General features: G+C 47.1%; 1 protein-coding gene across 1 annotated transcript; it reads right to left on the bottom strand.

The window, feature by feature from the left end:
- Positions 1-8,276: 8,276 nt before the first annotated feature.
- On the bottom strand, positions 8,277-13,780 carry PIM1 (Pim-1 proto-oncogene, serine/threonine kinase). Its single transcript, XM_032339781.1, has 6 exons — positions 13,318-13,780; positions 13,101-13,207; positions 12,941-12,991; positions 12,483-12,849; positions 10,747-10,923; positions 8,277-9,793 (listed from the first exon to the last, which is right to left on the bottom strand). Exons 1-6 carry the CDS (start codon positions 13,397-13,399, stop codon positions 9,636-9,638), a joined length of 942 nt encoding a protein of 313 aa, XP_032195672.1. The 5' UTR covers positions 13,400-13,780; the 3' UTR covers positions 8,277-9,635.
- Between the last annotated feature and the right edge of the window lie 6,292 nt (positions 13,781-20,072).

The following is a 20,072-nucleotide window of genomic DNA, read 5'->3' as shown; positions in this document are numbered from 1 at the left end:
GAGCCAAAACCAAGAGTTGGAAGCTTAACCGACTACGCCACACAGACGCCCCTCAAATCTCTCTTTTTAACTGACTTGTATTATGAAGTTGGGAGGACGTGTCACAAGGCCTGTGAAGGCAGACAGATGCTGGCACCAAGACACAGTGAAAGTATACTTAAAGTACCACACATTTTCCCCAAGTCACCAACTGAAAGGGGAAAAGTATTTTTCTGGTGAAATAAAAGCATCGAGGGCTTAGAGAATGGAGTGGCCTGAGGGAGCCTGTCACATGTGTCTACTTACCTGCCTCCCTTGTCCTCCACCTTGTCACAAGGCTCCTCCGTTCCTCTTGGGGTGTGGGGGCACACCAGATTTCTTTTAAGAAATTCTCCTGGAATCAGCTCATTGGGCATAACTTTATTATGTGTCCACAGGTAGCTGCAAGAAAATCTGAAGAAGTTAGTCTTCCTTCTTAAAGGAGGCCATATTGGGGTGCCTGGCAGGCTCAGTTGGTGGAGCATGTGACTCCAGATCTTGGCATCATGAGTTCAAGCCCCACATTGGGCAGAGAGCCTTCTTTAAATATAATAATAATAAAACTTTAATTAGGAACACCTGGTTGGCTCAGATGGTTGGGCATCTGACTTCAGCTCGGGTCATGATCTCCAGGTCCTGGGATTGAGCCCCACATTGGACTCCAGGCTCAGTGGGAGTCTGCTTCTCCCTCTCCCTCTGCCTCTCCTCCTGCTTGTGCACTCTCTCTCTCTCTCTCTCCCTAATGTAATAAATAAAATCTTAAAAAAAAAAATTTATTAAAATTTAAAACATAGGGAGACGCCTGGGTGGCTCAGTCGGTTAAGCCGCTGCCTTTAGCTCAGGTCATGATCCCAGGGTCCTGGGATCAAGTCCTGCATCCGGCTCCTTGCTTGGCAGGGAGCCTGCTTCTCTCTCTGTCTCTGCCTGCCACTCTGCCTGCTTGTGCACTCTCTCTTTCTCTCTCCCCTCTAACAAATAAATAAATAATTAAATCTTTAAAAATAAAATAAAAATTTAAAATATAGGAATGCCTGGATGGCTCAGTCAGTTAAGCATCTGCCTTCAGCTCAGGTCATGATCCCGGGGTCCTGGGATTGAGTCCTGCATCGGGGTCCCTGCTTGGCCGGGAACCTACTTCTCTCTCTGCCTGTGCCTCTGCTCCTCCTCCCAACTTGTGCTCTCTCTCTCTCTCTCTCTAATAAATAAATAAATAAATAAATAAATAATCTTTAAAAGAAACTTTAAAATTAAAAATATATATGTTGGGGTGCCTGGGTGGCTCAGTCAGTTAAGTGTCAGCCTTTGGCTTAGGTCATGATCTCAGGATCCTGCTATCGAGCCTCATGTCTCCCTCCCTGCTCAGTGGGGAGTTTGCTTCTCCCTCTGCTCACCTCTGCCTCCCATGCTCCCTTTGTCTCTCAAATAAATAAATACAATCTTTAAATATATATATTCATATATATGTGTATATACATATATAAAGGAAGGCCATATGATGAACTAAAAATCAGAGGTTCTATCACCAAGGAAGAAAAAAGGATTGGCCTAAACAATTAATCTCTGTCAAAGCCTTATCTGGTAACAGAATATTTCATATATAATAGTAGAAAATTGGAAATTACACAAAATAATAATGTATTTTCATATTATGGCCATATAAAAATGATTATATTTATCTGTAGTTCTTGAAATGGAAACTTTTCAATAGTACATTGTTAAAGTGGTAGAGGGAAGAGTTACCAAAAATTGTGCTCTGCCCTATAGACGTTTATGTAGATAATAGCTGTGTATATATAGGGGCGCCTAGGTGGCTCAACTCTGCATAGTTGAGCGTCCAACTACTGGCTTCAGCTCTGGTCTGTGATCTCAGGGTCATGACATCCAGTCCCGCACTAGGCTCCATGCTCAGTGTGGAGCTTGCTTAAAACTCTCTCCCTCTGCCCCTCCCCCCACCCTCTCTAAATAAATTAAATTTCTAAATAAATTAATTTTACTTAAAATTAAATAAATTTATTTCTAAAATAAATTAATAAATCTAAAATTTTTTAGTTTTAGATAAAATAAATTAATAAACTATTAAATCTCTAAATAAATTAATATTTATTTAAATAATATATATTTCTCTTTAAAATAAATTAATAAATCTAAAATATGTGTGTATAAATAAAAATATTATACATGGTTGGATGGATGGATGGATGGATATGTAAGATGTCCGGCTCCTGGGAGCCCGCGACTGTGTATCTGGAAGCTATTGATCCCCTGGCCTGGAGCTCAGAGGGAGGTATGTCCTGGATTCTTGGGAATCATCCTAGAGAAGGTGGTCTGTGAGGCTCAGGGACGAGGCATAATCTTGCCTCGACTGTGCTGCAGTCCTCTTCCCTTCGCCTCTCCAGAGCTGCTCCCCACACGTACTTCTCCACCTTGCTCTGCACCCCAAGAGGCTGACCTGTGATGACAGCCCCACAGGAGACTCCCTGCCTGCTGTCACCCCATGGAGCTCAGCCAACTGGAGTGGGAGGCCCTGGTAGGAGACCAGAGGGTGGAAAGAGATAGCAGGCCGGGGCATTTACTTCCCTGGCCTTCCGTGTGGGGTCACCACAGGCGGACCGCTTTTCTGGAAGAAAGGTCACAGCTCCTGTAGGGCAGGCTTTCTACATACTGGTGTGGTTCCAATGCCCGCTCCCTTCTCTACCCTTAGGCCCGAGAGGTAATTCTACCGTCGCTAGCTCCAGGGTACAGCAGTGCACCCTTCCCAACACCTGCCCCACACCTTCGTGCATGGCTCTTTTTCACACTCCCTGCACAGGACACAAATGTGCCCCCACCTGTTTCCTGCCGGGGTCCTGACCCACACATGGGGATGGAGGGGGGGCGGTGAGGAAGGGAAAGAAAGCAGCAGTTAGTTTCAAGGCAAGAAGAAGGAGAGGAAACTGGGCCGAAGGGGCAGAGAGGTCAAAGGCAAACCCGGGATTACGAAACCAGAGTCAGAGTCTTAAGGAGGAGGGCAGGGCCAAAAGCTTTATGAAGATTGCAAGGATGGATCTCAAAGGTGTATTGGGATGGGCCATGTGGAGGAAGAGCTGGGAAGAATGAAGAGAGTTAGACGGGTGGTTCTGGAGGAAGGGTCTGAGTGGGAGATCAGGCAGAAGATAAGAGATGAAGAGAAGTTAGAGAAGCCTGCGTAGAAGATTCGGGGCAGAGGGAGATCAAGGAGGCAGCCAGGCCACAGAAGGAAGAAACAGGACTCTCAAAAAAAAAAAAAGAAAGAAAGAAAGAAAAGAAACAAACAGCACTCTTGCCCAAGTGGGATAAGCAGGTAGCAACTCCAAGAATGAACGTGTTTATACAGCAGCACACACGTATCCATACATATACACACCACACACACTGTACTGTATTTACACACCAACATACACACACACACCACGCTTCAGCACATACACCAAAGATACACATACTTGCACATGTACGCCGCCACACCATGTCGTCATCTCTGTATCACGCCAGACACGCACACCACGTCTACACTGCCCACCCCAACCCCGCCACACACACATCATACACACATCACATCACGTGCACAAGAGCCACTGCGATGTCCAGAGATCTCCTGGGAATCCCACACAACATCAGATCTCCACTTGGCTGGGAGACTTGTCTGTTGGCATCGTGTTGAACCCTAGAGCGGGCTGAGGAGGGAAGTCTGGTTCTAGCTACTTATGCTTAAGAAAGGAGTTCTCAGCCCTCTGCCAGGTACAATAGTAGATGCTCCATGGATAAATCTGGAATGGCTACACAGTCTGTGGCTTTCGTCTTGGGGTTTTAGGCAAGAACCACACCTAGCTGTGTGTGCTGACCGCCTAAGTGATTTAACCCATGGCTCCCCTAAAGAGTGGCCTCCACTGGGGGCACCTAGGTGACTCAGTTAAGTGCCCAGTTCTTGGTATCTGCTCAGGTTTTGATCTCAGGGTGGTGAGTTCAAGCCCCATGTTTGGCTCCACACTGGGCAGGGAGCCTACTTAAAAAATAAAACAAAAACAAACAAACAAGCACAAACACAAAAAGCATACAAACAACAACAACAGAAGAGTGGCCTTCACTGACCACAATCAAAAGGCCTGTCCATAAAATGGAATTTTCTGAAGTGAAAATGAACCACACACGTGAGTCTTTGTAACACTGTGTTGAGTGAAAAGTACAAGTTCCAGATCACTACATACATACATGATACTTACAATAAAGTTCAAGGACACCCAAAACTCAACATTACATAATGTAGGAACATGTGCTCATAACATCGAAAAATTTTTAAAGAGAGGTAAGAGACTGCTAAAGGCAAAATTTAGGAGAGTGAATGCATCAGGGAAAGACAAGGAAGGGATGAAGAGAGGATCATCTAGATAGATGGATGTCTGCTTCTCGAGTTGGGGGGGCTTCACCCAGTCCAGTGAAATCTAATAATAACAGGAGGCCACGCTTGGACCTCAAGAACATATCATGAACCAAGGATTACGATTAATCCAATTCTGTACATCAGACATCCTGTTAATGATAAATAAAAATAAAGACTGTCCCCTGAGCTTGACCCCAGTTCTGCATATTTTTGCACTTCCTCCCACAGCACTGCCGAGGGGTCACTGCAACCTTGCTCTTGGCAATGGGGTTACTAACGCAAGGCTGGGCAGGAAGTGAACTGGGGTATGAGGCCATATCTGCTTTAACACTGTTGTCGATAGGTCCTTTGTGGTGAGGGTTTCCAAGAACCAGCAGAGCAGTTGAAGGAGCTGAGCAACATTTACAAGAAATGTGCCCCCGCCCCACCCCGAACCCGCCCTCCTCCCCCCTCCTCTTTCTCTGCCTTTTACCGCCTCCAACTCTTCCTCCCCACTCAGGCTGCAGAGAAGGAGAGCTCACTAGAGCCAACAATGAATATTTCCACACAATTGAACTGCTTACCCGACTCTCTGAAGTCTGGGGAACAACTGCCTTGACCTCCAGATCCTGGGCCCTGAAGGAACCTTGAGATGACTAAGCACACAAACATTATTCTAAGTGGCAGTCTCACAGGATGGTAATGAACATGGATCTCCTGGGTCAAAATTCTGACCTGTCCCTTCCTTTGTGACCTTTGACATGGTACTTCACTGCTCTGCACCTCAGTTTTCCCCATCTGTAAAATGGGGATAAGTAGTAATCTACCTCATGGAGAGTTGTAAGATTAGCATGTGGAACGGTGCCAGGCACACAGTCGATACTGAACAAACGGTAGCTATTATGCCTAAGTTGTATGAAAAATGTAGGTCCCCTGCAGGGGTTAGCAAACTTTTTCTGTAAGGGCCAGATAGTAAAATGTTTTTCACTTCGCCAGACATAAAGTCTCGGTCACAACTACCCAGCTCTACCATTGTAGCAGGAAAGCAGTCTTGGACAACACATAAATGGGTAAGCTTTATTTACAAATGCTGACAATTATATTTCATGTCATCCTTCCACGTGACAAAACATTACTCTTCATTCAATCGCTTTTCAACCATTTAAAGATATAAAACCCAGTTTTAGCTTGTGGGCTGTACAGTCTCAGGTGCTGTGCCAGGCTCCGTCAGTAGGCCAGAGTTTGCTGATCCTTGCTTTCATAGGGAGAAAACTTGGCCTCTCTGGATTTCTTAACTCAGTCTGCATGCTCAGTGCTCACTTTACAGATGAACAAACTGAGTCTCATTCTTCAGAGGCAATTGAAATGGTGCTTCCTCTTTGAAGCCTTCCCAGATCACCTCCGCCAAGGGCAGTCATAACTCCATTTCCTGCTTCCTAGGTGATAAACACAAATTTCTTCGTTACTTTTTAAAATTTATCGAGGCTCCTGGGTGGCTCAGTTGGTAGAACATGAGAGAATCTTGAGCTCAGGGTCGTGAGTTCAAGCCCCACATTGGGCTTAGAGCCTACTTAAAAAAAAAAAAAAAAAAAAGGAATAATGTAAACACCTTAATCTTTATCGTCTAACCTCTGAAATAAAGCATTGCCCAAATAGTCAAAGACCCCTGTGCAGATAACCATTCCCAAATCATTGCCTCCCTTCCTTCTCTCCAGAGTAATGACCACTATCCTGACTCTGGAAATTTATCGCCCACTCCATCTCAGTCCTCTGACCACGGCTATACGCATCCCTAAGTGGGAGATGATCGTGTTGTTCGCAAGCAACACTCCTGTTATTTAATTCTATCTTCCTAAAAATCCAATCAAGGATTATCTCTAGTTAGAGATTAGTGTGAGGGGGTCTAGGAACTTGCCCAAGGGATTCACGCAGAAGGTGGTAGAATCAAAGCTAAAGAGTGAGTCCCGGGCACCTGGGTGGCTTATCTGATTAAGCGTCTGATTTTGGCTCAGGTCACAATCCCAGGGTCCTGAGATTGAGTCCCGCATAGGGCTCTCTGCCCAGCAGGGAGACTGCTTCTCCCTCTCCCACTCCCCCTGCTTGTGCTTTCTGTCAAATAAATAAAATCTTAAAAAAAAAAAAGAAAAGAGTGAGTCCCAAGCCCATGTTCATAACCATTGGTGCCCCCACCCTTCCCCCTGTATTCCTGTGGCCTTAGTTGTATTAGTCATCGACTCCCTTTCCACATTAGATTGTCAGCTGGCAGAGAGGAGATTAAACGTGCTTTCACCCTTCCCATACAACCCCTCATATCCTGCACCCAGTAGGAGCACAATATGCATTTTTTCAAAGAGACACTGTCTTCCATCACCCCTAGCAGTCTCAGAAGAGGATGGGGAAACTTGCCAGAAATTCACTTCAAGGGAGCGATGGGTGGGGCTTTGCAAGATTTCGTTAGAATTTGGAGCAACTTTATAGTTCAAGTGTCAACTTTACTGGAAAGGCTGAGGCATAAAACATTCACGTGCCACAAGACTGGGAGTTGGTGTGTATGCTTGCGTGGGGGTGGGGAGAAAAGAGGAACTCGGGAAATCAGCCTCCCAAACCGAGAAATCCTTCCTTTCTCTCCTGCCTAGGGCTTGGGATCCGGTCCAACTTAAGGGTAAACGAGTGAGAAGGAGTTACCTGGCCCCTCCAGTAACCTGACCAGACAGCCTCTCACCAGTGTCCCAAGGGTGTGTGCGCGTGCACGAGGCGGGGGAAGAGGGCATGCGGATGACCCGTAGGAGAGAAAAAATGTTAGAACTGCTACTGAGGCTTATTGAGAAAAAAGAAACCAACATTTACTAATACTTAATATGCAAATTAACAGCAGTACGGGCTCTAGCATGCTGCCAATCAGCATGCAGTTAGGCCACGTGCACTAAAGTGGATTCACAGGTTCCCCCATTCAGTTTAAACTAAACCCTCACAGGGGCCCCTGGCTGGTGGTTATCGGTAGAGTGCGCCTCTTGGTCCTGTGAGTTCGAGCCGCACATTAGGGTAGGGCCAACTTCAAAAAATTTTTAAAATATACTCTCACAAAAAGAACAAGGGACTTCAACAGATTCCTGTAGAGAAACCACAGACCAAAATTACTAATCCCAGCACAAGCAGTAAGAAGAGGGCAGAGCTAACATTTATTTCATCTACTCCCCATTATAAGCTGTGTAAAGCACATGGGAGGGGAAAACCCAGGTCTGCTTAGGTCAAAAACATTTCCACCCATCTGCTATTAATGACTCAACCCCACACTAAAGGTGAAGGGAACTTGAATCAGGAACTGAGAGTAATACAGGTATCTGGTTTTTCAGTAAGCTTAACACGTGTCTAGTCTATCTGCCCCAAACATTTTGCTGGTGGGAAAGAGAGCTGCACAAAGCTTCCACTCAGTTTAGCAATAGAGCTGTTTGCTATCTCGAGGTCAGCCCTGTTCCAACAGAACTTTCCGCAGGGATGGAAATGTTCTATAGTTCCGTTACCCCATTGACAATTGGCTCTCCCCTGAAATGCGACTTGCGCCACAGGGAAACAGCCACCTTTGCTGTGCTACTGCAGTTCTAGAATCTGCATGGGGCAACAGAGGTTGGAACACTCGGGCCGAATTCTGTCCAGCCAAGATTGCCCACCCACCCCACCCCCCAACCCTTCGGCCACACATTGACTTCAGAAAGGTATAGGCTACCCAGGCTGCCAGGTGGCCTGGTGCAGGGAACCAGAGTTGAGCTTCAAGTCCTGTGGGAGCTTCCCAAGAGTTTAGTAAGTGAGCATGCCTCTGCACGGACAACACTTAAAAGCCACAAGTTAAGACAAAAGGTTTTTATTCAAAAAACGCCAAGTATAAAAAAAAAAAAATAAGATCTCTTTTATTCCCCTGTACAGTATTTCACTCAGATAAAACCAGCAGGCTACATACTGCTCAAAACACAGCCCCAGAGAGGATCCGGAAGGCACACCATCCAGAACTGCCTTTCATATAGCTATCCTATATACACCAGTCAGCGATGCCCCTCCCCGTGCCCCTCGGAACCCGTCCCCACTCAGGTCAGGCCAGCGAGGGGCCCGGCAGCAGTCAGGGAGCCACAGCAGCTGTCCCGCCTGAGTCCCGTCACCCTACGAACAGAGCGAGCCCTCCCCGAAAGGTCCCCAAGTCAGAGGAGGAAAAGGAGGAAAGAAACTATGGCAGCAGCCGTGGAAGCTTGGAGCAGGAAGGGAACCAAATAAATAAATAAATAAATACATAACGTTGACCTCCAGGTTAGAATGCGCATCTTTTCAAAAAACAAAAACAAAAAAGCCAAAAAAACAAACAAACCAAAACAGGTAAAATAACTTAAAGGCAAAAATTAAAAAAGATTAGATCAACTACAATCCTTTTGTACACTACCATGCCAACTGTACACACATTTACAGTTTTTCTGTTGATTTGCATTGTTTGTGCATTTTGTGTGGTGTGTGTGTGTGAGACAGAGAGAGAGAGAGAGAGAGGTCTTGGCTTTGAAACAGTTAAGTAAAAACCAAAAAAGGAAGACCAGTTCACTCTGGAGTTTTACTAAAGGAGGCAGAAAAAAAGGGCAGGTGGCTCAGCATTTGGCCCTGTAGCCTCTTCCATGGCACCTTTCATATGAAGGATGGGGAGAGGGGGACAGGAGAGAAAAATAGGGAACCAAACCCAGGCAGATTTTTGGAGAAGCAGCAGGTAAAAGAGGCAAGTTCAAGTATTTCTCCCAGCACAGCCGGAGTCCCCACAGAAGGCACTCAGAAGAGTCGGAAGAGGTGACAGGGACTTAAAATGGTGCTAGTCCTATCCCACCCCAACCCGTTTCCCCCTACCCGACCCATCGCGGCATTCAGCAGAACTCGTGATGTAGAGAACAGTTCCATGGCAGGGTTCTGATCCCCCCACCCCCCCACCCCCGGGAGTTTGCAGAGCCCAGCAGTGCTTGCTGGACGTTCTGTGAGAAGGAGAGAGCATCTACAGGAGGAGTTGAAGCCTAGGACACCTGGAGTAGAGTCTCTTCCCCCCACTGTTGGGAGGCGACCTCCAGGGGCCTGGGGTCTGGAATGAGTTATAAATGTTGTTCCTGTTATCAAGCCCTGTCCTGCTTGGCGAGAAGTGTCACTGGTACTCGGGAAGCTGGAAACAGAAGCTTCCCCTCCCTTGAGCATCTGACGGGGAGGGGAGAATCTGCCAGAAAAGCTGCTATTTGCTGGGCCCTGGTGACAGGCTGTGCAGATGGATCTCAGCTGTTTCCTGGGGCAGGAGGACATCTTGCATCCAGGGATGGTTCTGGATTTCTTCGAAGGATGGCCGGTCTGATGGTCTCAGGGCCAAGCACCATCTAATGAGATGCTGACACTCTGAAGAAAGCAAGAGAGATTATGAATGACTCAACTCGTTTTTGCAATGCAAAGGTCTTGCTAATTTGCTTCCCAGGGGCCAACAAGTCTGGCGTCCAACAGAGACCAGGAACCTTCTAGCTATTTTTCAATGGAAGATATTCACTAAGATCTAGGTCCTCCAAGCTGCTTTCAGCTAAAAAAAAAAAAACAAAAAACAGCTCCCCTCTTAAACCTGTGGTTTTTAAACTTCAATAGCCAGGGCCTTTCCCACGACACCCACTCACCAGAAATAGGAAGAATGATGACAAGGGATTTTGATGAGACATCAGTGAGCATGATGAGGTGATTCAATTCACCTACAGCTTACAAATATGAACACCACCCACAATGAGGTCACGGGAACCTCAGAGTCTGCCTTCGGGGGAAGGCTCAAAGAACCCTCAACTTTTCACTCCCTGGCAAAACAGCCAGGAGTTGAGAGATGAGGACTGTGGGTACTTTAAAAAAAAATCTTTCAGTGAGGGGCACCTGGGTGGTTCAGTGGGTTAAGCCTCTGTCTTCAGCTCAGGTCATGATCCCAGGGTCCTGGGATCAAGCCCCACACATTGGGCTCTCTGCTCTGTGGGAGCCTACTTCCCCCCTCTCTCTGCCTGCCTCTCTCTGCCTGTCAAATAAATAAATAAAAATCTTTAAAAAAAAAAAAAACCTTTCAGTGAAACTAGATGATTTTTTTTTTTTTTTAAATATTCTCACACATGCTCTTCCTTTGACCTCTCAAGGAATGCTCAAGTGCAAACCATTCAGTTTCTGAGGACTGGCTCTCCAGATTCATTGGCCCAGGACTCTGCTAAGCCAAGGGCAGCGGCATCCTCTGGAAAGGCAGAGCTCTGCAAAACGCAGAGACTGTCCCCTGAGGACTGCCTGCCTTGTGACTCTTGCTTCTCCTCAACAAGGCGCTTCCCCAAAGTTACCTGAAGAGACCCTCTGCCTGAAGAAAACTTGGCCCCTGATGATCTCCTCATCGTGCTCAAAAGGAATATCTCCACAGACCATGTCATACAGCAGGATCCCCAGAGACCAGACCGCTGCCGACCTGCCATGGTAGCGATGATAGCGAATCCATTCTGGAGGGCTATACACCCGGGTCCCTGTGAGCCAGGGGAATAGAAAAGGAAAACACAAGCTTTGAGCAAAAATTAAACAAAGCAACTCACACACTCAGTGGTATACGGACTCCTTGAAACAAAACACTTCACTTCTTCCAGGACAGGGTCTGGGCTAACTCCATTTCCCCCGCTAGGCTAAAAGGAGTGCAAGAGTGGCATCTCTCGGACCCAAAGCATTCCCCACCCAGCAGTCCAGACCATAAACCAAATTTCTTTATAAACTGCTCCAAAAAACAAACAGGCTGGCCACAAACCCAAAGCCTGAGGGGTGTATGTGGTAGGACCACCTACAATGGGGTGAAGGGAGGAGTGTCTGCACACAATCACGGGAGACAGCCCACAGACTATCCTTAAACTGCACTAAGGTGGCCCAGGAGCCTGGCTGAGATTCTGATCTCAGATAGGACCCAGTGCAGGGCCCTTACACAATATACTGTAACTTAAGTCCGGGTGCCCTTTAGGAGGCCTTCCTCCCCACCCTGTGCGTGCAGAGGCAGACACCCACACCCTCTCTCTTCCCCTCACTACTGGGAAGGTAGAGCTGTAGAGCGGGTTTCAGACCACGTGATTCCTGTTTACAAACTTTGGGTAGTAAAAAAAAAAAAAAAAAAGTGGGGGGCCATCCCGCTTGTGCTCACCAGGGGGCAGCAAAGACTCGAAGGAAAAAACAAGGGAGGACCCGGCCAGCCATTAACTGTTAAATACAAAAAAATGCAGCCCAACCCAGCGTCCTCCAAGGGCAAAGAAACACAAACCACAAGCCCCAGTCACAAGTTTTGAAAGGCTGTCGTTTGTTAGGTTAAGTCGCTCAAATGATGACCCACCCTCCTTTGCTTTGATCTCTGGCTCTCAATTCCATCTTTTCTGAAAGAACCCGCTCCAAGCCCCTCCCTAGGATAGGTTTTCATCCTTTCTGCGGAGACACCCAACTAATTTTCAAACCAACAAGAGATCTTATTTCACAACATTTCATCCCCGACTCCCTCACCCCGCAACGCCAAAAAATAAAGAATAAGCCCATCAAAATAAATTATTTAGTGAAACTACGGTTTCTATTCCTTTACCCGGCCCTAGATCAAAGGGGTAGAAAAACTGCAGTTTTAAAAACTAACCTTACACAAAACTAAACTCCCTTAGCACAAAACAAAAATTACAAAACCGGCATTAATTTTCATCTCTCCCGCTCTCTCCTCCCCCCCCCCCCAACATCCTTTTACTGGCGGGGAAACTGGGTCAGACTTCAGAAATCTGGGCTACGGCCGGTTGCCCACAACCTCTTATTCATCGGGAAAGCTTGGAACCCACTGAATTCCACTTAAAAAATAAAATCATGCCAGAAACATGACAGGTTCAGCTGGCTCGAAATCTCCGGCTCTACTACGCTGGGAAGCTCTCCTTCGCCCCACCCCTGCTAGCATCGAGCCAGACGGCCCGGTGACCTTTACAAAGGGCCGGAGAGGAAAGCCGGCCGAGGCCTCCAGGCAAGGCCAAGTCACCTGGGCAGATCCCTCCCCGGCAGCTCCCTCCCAAGCCTGGCTCACCATCGAAGTCCGTGTAGACGGTGTCCTTGAGCAGCGCCCCCGACCCGAAGTCGATGAGCTTGAGCTCGCCGCGATTGAGGTCGATGAGGATGTTCTCGTCCTTGATGTCGCGGTGGAGCACCCCGCAGCTGTGGCAGTGCCGCACAGCCTCCAGCACCTGCCAGAAGAAGCTGCGGGCCAGCTCCTCCTGCAGGGCCCCCCTTTCCGTGATAAAGTCGAAGAGGTCTTGCACCGGCTCGGGCCTCTCCAGGATCAAGACGAAACTGTCGGGCCTCTCGAACCAGTCCAGGAGCCTAATGACGCCGGAGAAGCCCGAGCTCACCTTCTTCAGCAGGACCACTTCCATGGGCACTCGGGTGCCATTGGGCTGCAGGGGCAAGGGGGCTGCGTTAGAGCGGGAGTCGGAGGGTGTCCCTCACCCCACCCATCCTAGGGGTCGCTCCCTCCAAGGCACTCACCAGCTCTCCCCAGTCGGAAATCCGGTCCTTTTCCACGTGCTTGATGGCCACCTGAAAAAAACCCCCAAAGAGTCTCCATGAGATCCTCTCGCTGGGGCCAAAGCACACCAGGGCGCCCCCCTGCCCGGCGCGCCCTCCCCACGGCGGGGCGCCCACTCACCGGCAAGTTGTCGGCGACACGGATGCCTGAGTAGACCGAGCCGAAGCCGCCGCTGCCCAGTAGCGGGCCCACCTGGTACTGCGACTCCAGGGGCTCCTTCTCCTTGCCTAGTAAAGAGGGAAGCACAGGAGACTCAGTGCCGGCCCGAGAGCCCCCAGTTCCCACGCTGGGGGGTCCAGCCGCCTAGCCATCCTGGGCTTGGGGGGGTGGTGCTCACCGGGCGCCAGCTTGGTGGCGTGCAGGTCGTTGCAGGGCGCGGCGCGCAGGTGGGCAAGCGAGTTGATTTTGGACAAGAGCATCCCAACCTCCAGGGTGTCGGCGTAGGAACTGTGTCTGGAGGAGCTGCAGCAGGAGCTGGGGCTGGGGTTGTGCCGGTGGCTGTGCCTAAGGCTGGGGCTGAGGCTGCGGGTGGCGTTGCGGCTGCGGCTGCGGCTGGCGCGGAAGGCCGAGGGCGAGTCGGAGGACGACTGGGGGCGCTGCCGGGGCTGGTGGCTGGCGGACACGCCGGCGGGGTCAGGCAGCGCCGAGGGCAGCGGGGTGGGCGGCTCGTGGGGCTCGGGCGGCAGCGCCGCGGCACTGAGAGCTTGTAGCTGCTGCCGCTGCCGCCAAGTCCTCTCGGGCCTCCTCCGCCACCGCGGCCGCTGCAGCAGACGCCCGGCTCGCCCAGCAGCCAGGAGTAAAGGGGCGGAGCGCGCCGGCGGGTGGGGGGGCGCGCGGGCGGGCGGGGATGGGGCGGGGCCTCTCCGGGAGGCCTAGGCGGCTAGCCGGGCTGCCGGGCCGGAGGAGGGAGGAGAGGGGGTGGGGAAGCGGCGGGACAGGGCGACTCCCCTTGGCCCCCGCCCCGCGCGCTCCGTCGCCGCGCCCCGGCCCCGCCCCCGCCGGCCCGTTTCCAGCCAACCAGAAGCCGGCTGATCTGCATAACGCGGCGCGCCACGCCCACGCCCCGCCCCGCTCTCGCGGTCAGAATGGTCTCTACGCCGCCACGACGTGGCGGGAAGGAAAAGGCGCCAAAATGGAGGGGGAGGGGCGCGGGGCGTGAGGGGAGGCGGGAGCTGGGTGTCGGGCGGCAAGGGAGGAAGGATGGGGAGGGGCGTATCGATTCAAACCCAAACAATAACAAAGCCATCAAAGGCCGCCGGAGGCCGGCTCTGCGGCTCTCTATTTCTTGGAGGTTTTTGGGTCAAGGGCTCGAGCTGGAGCATAACAAGTTGCGCAGAGGCGACGGGCGTCGGTGTGTCAGGCGGGGAGATGGGGCGGCCGTCGCGCCGGGGTGTGAGGGGCTGTGTGGGGAGGGGGGTGGCGAATGCCGACGAGGGTGGTCCTTCTGTGTGACTCAGACCCGAGACCTCCAAGTCGGCTTGGGCGGGTTTCACGAGGCGCTGTGGGCTCGGGTTGGGTTCTCGGGGTTTGTGTGTTGGGGGCGCGTGGGGGCTAAGGATCTGCAAGATGTGAGTCACGGCGGTTTCACCGAGGGAGTGGAGGTGTCACAGGCCTGGAATAAAACTGGGGAAGAGCTCGGCTTCTTCGGGGGAGGGGTCCAGATCGCGGTTCTTACAGCTGGTGAAAAAGCAACCCCCAGATTCTCCAGCCGACGTTTTTGTAAAAAAATGCAGAAAAGTACCAGTGAATCCTGGTTCCTAAGAAGTGGTGTGTGTTAAGAGTGCCCGGTAAAGAGGAACCACGAAACAAATGTTGGTATTATGATGCCAGATGCTGTCTCAGCCCCTTCTGTGAGGGCGGGAGAGAGGAAAATTCCTCCTGTAAAACGAGGGTGGGAGGGTGCGCTTGATTTAATCAGAGTTTTCGCGTTGTATTCACCTTTTCATCAGCCTGTTATTACCAGTCTGGCAATACTAGCAATTATTGGCTGCACCGAGGCTTGTCTCAAAGGAAATCCCCCGACTCTCTGCCCCACCATGGAAATAACATGGAAAACTGGCCAATTCCATTTTCATCCTTTGTCCTTTTAAACTTCATGTAGAGTTGATAACGACGTGTGAAATGAGTGAATTAAAATTCTATGTAATCCATAAATTGGATTGTCAGTGGCCTAAGTAATTGAAAGCCTACTGCATCCCATTTTAGTATTTTTCAAGTTCCTACCACTTAAAGGAGAAATGAGGTTCCAGGATCTGTTACAGCTGCAATCATTAATGAATTTAAATGTTTCATTAAAAGTTTTCTACGGTGCTCATTTTATAAAGATGTGTCTAGATATTTCACAGCTTTTAGGAATCTATCTTATAAAATACTGCATTTTCCTTTTATTTGTGTACTATGGCCTAACTCTCATTTTTGATGACTAGGAGAGAACCCAAGAGAACAAGAATTATTCCCTTTTGGGGCGCCTGGGTGGCTCAGTGGGTTAAAGCCTCTGCCTTCGGCTCAGGTCCTGATCTCAGGGTCCTGGGATTGAGCCCCACATTGGGCTCTCTGCTCAGTGGGGAGCCTGCTTCCTCCTCTCTCTCTGCCTGTCTCTCTTTCTACTTGTGATATCTGTCTGTCAAGTAAATAAATAAAATCTTAAAAAAGAAAGTATTCCCTTTTTACAGATAGGAAAATGAAACATAAGTAGGATGACAGAAGGTCATACAACAGCTAGAGGAGGAAGAGATGAAATGACCCAAATTCAACTCAGAGTATTCAACGATTTCCTGTTGTCAGGGTCTAAAACTGTCCTTGGTACTGAGTAAGACATCGTGTGTGAATGTATGTGACCCAGCACTTCCAATCCCCTCTATCCTCCCTTTCCTTTTCCAGTCCCTACTGGGCAATCCCCACAGGTTCCCACTCACCTAGCACTTTCCAGACATTCTGCCTTTGCAGAGGCATTCATCCTGTTCTGAGGATGCCCTTACCTCCTCATTTTTATTTAAAGCCTTTCCATCCTTGAGGAGGACCTGATTGTTGAATAACTCAAGCATTCTTCACCATCTACTCCACTCATCCGACAATCATGGGTTTGGCTTTTTATTTTTTTCAAATCTTTGTTAATCAACTTTTTCAATTATTTATACCATGTTTCCCTATGCCTTGACATATGTTTCTCTTGTCCAGCATTTCTTGGACAACATGTGTACTGAAGGGAAAGACCAAAATGAGTCCCAACAAAAAAGTCAGGTCATGATTAAAGTCAATTTATACCAAATTTAAATGAATTAAGTGGGCTTGGGCAAAATAAAGGAGAGGTTAGGAGCAAAGGGTTTAACCTGGTTAGCCTGCTTTGAAATCTGGGATCTGGCACCCACTAGTTATTTGATATTCGTCAAGTTACTTAACCCTTTCTTTTCTTTTTTAAAGTTGCTTAACCTTTCTAAGCTTTAGACTCTAAATGAAGATAATAGCACCTACCTCATAGGGCTATTGTAAGGAGCAAATAAAAGTCTGCATGTAAAGCTCGTAGACCAGCACAGAGTAAGCTTCTAATAAGCATTAGCTGTGATGGCAATAATGATGATTGTGTTTGTGACAATAATGATTTGGGAATGGTCTTGCACCTTGGAGGTTTCTAAGGTGAAATACTAGGTACATCACTTGATTATAATCATCCAGGGAGAGAATGTGATTCAAAATAATTGTATACATTAAATCAAGTTCAACCTTTTTCACTTTCTCTAGATCTTTGTAGGGCTAAATATTTAATTAGGTAGAGCTAAAGTGATTAACATTTAATATGTCTGCTTTATATGGTGACTGCTTCACAGCTGGAAGTTACAAAACATGGACCTTGCTTGGCAAAGAGCTTTTATTTACTTAAAACTGCTTTTAAAGATAATTATTAAACATTCAAGTATGTTTTGTGTTAAAAATTACTCTTTGAGGGTAGGGAACTTGATGTTTTTATTCATCAAAATGTAGTTTTAATAATAAGAACAATCACAGCCTTTGCTGTTTCAAGGAATCTAACAAAGAATCAGAAAAACCCGCTAATAATTAAATGACAAGTGCTTTTGGAAAGATAGGCCATAATCATGCTTACAATTCTCTGGAAAGGGAAGAATTTGTTAATGTTAATTTGAACAATAGCCACATTAATCCTTAGGTGGTTTTCATAGTCCACCTGATACAGATTTAATCAAGTCATTGACAAAGGAATGACTTAAGCAATTTCTGTAATCCCAGAAGTTTGGAAGAAGTAAGTTTGAAAGGGATGCCTGTACACTTTTTTGAAGTACATCTGAGTCTAGTTGAAGCACTCATATAATAACTAGGTCTGTATAGCATTTTCTCTATGAGCTATTTGCAATTAATCGGGTAGAAATAATTTGGATCTGCATCTCTTATTTCACTCCTGAAAAAATAATTACTATATATATATATATTTTTTTAATTGTAGTGTTGTTGGCACACAATATTACATTAGTTTCAGGTGTATGAATTACTTTTTTTTTTTTTTAAGTTTAACTGTGAAACACCATTATTTTTTATTTTACTCTCTCCTCATTTGGTGAAATAAAAAGAAAGGAAGAAATTTGGAGAAACCCAACTGCTTCCTATAACTTAAAAATAACTCCGGGGGCACCTGGGTGGCTCAGTGGGTTAAAGACTCTGCCTTCAGCTCAGGTCATGATCCCAGAGTCTTGGGATCGAGCCCCACATCAGGCTGTCTGCTCCGCAGGGAGCCTGCTTCCTCTTCTCTCTCTCTCTGCCTGCCTCTCTGCCTACTTGTGATCTGTCTGTCAAATAAATAAATAAAATCTTAAAAAAAAAAAATAACTCCAATTACATCAACAGTAGTAAGGTTATTTAGAAAAATTTAAATGTCACATATAGTTCATATGTGTGGAATATGTGTAAAAATATACTACAAACTGTAAGACATGGAACAGTCTAAATTTTAAGACTGAAGTAAAGCCTCTTTTTAAAGTTGTAATAATCATGGTAGTGGTGGACATGGTAGAAGTGGGACCAGACTGTCCCAACTTCAGAAGGGTCAGGAAATCTATGCAGTCAATTTAGAACTGGTTCTTGTCCTTGACAAGATGTGACATTTGTTTCAAGTTTATAAATCTCTTAGTTTTCAGTTTCCTAAGCAAAGCTGAAGAAAGAAAGTGTTTTTATTATCTGGCAAAGTATATTTAAATTCATTACCAATTCATTTTTTTAAAGAAATAAAAATAACCTAGATTTATTTTTGGAATTTTACATATTCAGCACTGAAAATTTGAGTAAAAATAATCAATATTTATTGAAGACACTGTACACAAAGATTTTATAGTTCCTAAGTATTTACTGGATAGGTCAAAACAAAAAAGAGTAGCTAAGAATGTATAAAGACTATAGGAAGCTTGGAAACTGTTATAAAATACCTTATTAAAAGACCAGGAAAATGTATGCCTCAGATCAAAAAGACAAGCACACGAATAAAAATCCTGCATGTCTAACTGATGAAGAAAAGGGGCCATCATGTGTGTGTGGGATGTGTGTGTGTGTGTGTGTGTGTGTGTGTGTTTGTGAAAGAAAGAGAGAGAATGTCACATATTTGGATGTTGGGGAGGGGATTGTCTGCCATCTTTTTTTTTTTTTTTAAAGATATTATTTATTTATTTGACAGAGAGCGAGAAATCACAAGTAGGCAGAGCAGCAGGCAGAGAGAGAGGGGAAAGCAGGCTCTCCGCTGAGCAGAGAGCCCAATGTGGGGCTCAATCCCAGGACCCTGAGATCAGGACCTGAGCTGCAGGCAGAGGCTTAACCCACTGAACCACCCAGGCACCCTGTCTGCCATCTTTTAAAAAGAATTAAATTGCTGTTTTAAAAATTGGAAAAGCCAGAGTGAATCTAGGTAAGTGGGAAAAAAAAAAAGTTGCTCAAAAAGATTTCATGATAGGAGCACATGGATGGCTCAGTTAAGTGTCTGCCTTCTGCTTGGGTCATGATGGGACCAGTAGGGGGGCTGTCTGATTCTCCCTCTGTCTCCCCCACCCCGGCTCATGCTTGTGCTCTCTCTCTCTCTCTCTGGAATAAGTAAAATCTTAAAAAAAAGACTTCGTGTTACATCTTGTTAAGCATTCAGAGAGATCCCAGAGAAAGCATGTTTATTATATATCTCATTTGTCGTTTAATAGTAAACAGTCTTACTTTTCTGTGTTTGGTCTGTACAAATAGATTATAAACATATTAAGGGCAGAAACCACTCTTTCTTTCTTTCTTTCTTTCTTTTTTTTAAGATTTTATTTATTTATTTGACAGAGAGAGACACAGCAAGTGAGGGAACACAAGCAGGGGGAGTGGGAAAGGGAGAAGGAGGCTTCTCTCTGAGCAGGGAGCCCAATGCAGGGCTTGATCCCAGGACCCCGGGATCATGACCTGAGCTGAAAGCAGACACTTAACAACTGAGCCACCCACGCACCCCGAAACCACCTTTTCATTGAACATGAAGGCTAAGTGCTGAACACAGGTTTGGTGAAAGGGACAGAAAGAGACACTTGAATAGCACCCCACACTAGAGCGTCAAAGATGTCCTAGGCATTTTTCTAAGCACTTTCTGTGGATCTTTATATAAATCTTATGGCATGGGCAGTTTTACTGTCCTCACTGGCTTACAGATAAACAGAAACTAAGAAAGGTAATTTGCTGAAGGCCACGTGGTGGAACCATCTCTTACTGGCCATAACATTTCACTTTTCCAAAGAATGCAAGATTAGTTTAAGGGATTTAACAAGGTATTCTATGATTAAGTTCTGAGAGTATCATCCACAGGGGCAGGGTTCAGAGGAGCTAGAAGTCAAGGAAGTCTCCAGGAGGATGTGGAACTTAATGTGGATTTTAAAGAATGAGTAAGAGGGGCACCTGGGTGGCTCAGTGGGTTAAGCCTCTGCCGTTGGCTCAGGTCATGATCCCAGGGTCCTGGGATGGAGCCCCACATCGGGCTCTCTGCACAGGAGGGAGCCTGTTTCCCACTCTCTCACTGCCTGCCTCTCTGCCTACTTGTGATCTCTGTCTGTCAAAAAAAAAAAATCTTTAAAGGATGAG

Source organism: Mustela erminea, chromosome 4 (genome assembly GCF_009829155.1).
Source record: "Mustela erminea isolate mMusErm1 chromosome 4, mMusErm1.Pri, whole genome shotgun sequence".
Lineage (NCBI taxonomy): Eukaryota > Metazoa > Chordata > Mammalia > Carnivora > Mustelidae > Mustela > Mustela erminea.
This window is presented reverse-complemented; position numbering and strand designations above follow the sequence as displayed.

Coding starts and splice junctions, on each gene's coding strand:
- PIM1 (XM_032339781.1), bottom strand. CDS start 13,399: ATGCTCTTGTCCAAAATCAACTCGCTTGCCCACCTGCGCGCCGCGCCC. Junction 13,208..13,317: donor CGCCACCAAGCTGGCGCCCG/GTGAGCACCACC, acceptor CCTCTTTACTAG/GCAAGGAGAAGGAGCCCCTG. Junction 10,924..12,482: donor CGTCTACACGGACTTCGATG/GTGAGCCAGGCT, acceptor CCTGGCTCACAG/GGACCCGGGTGTATAGCCCT.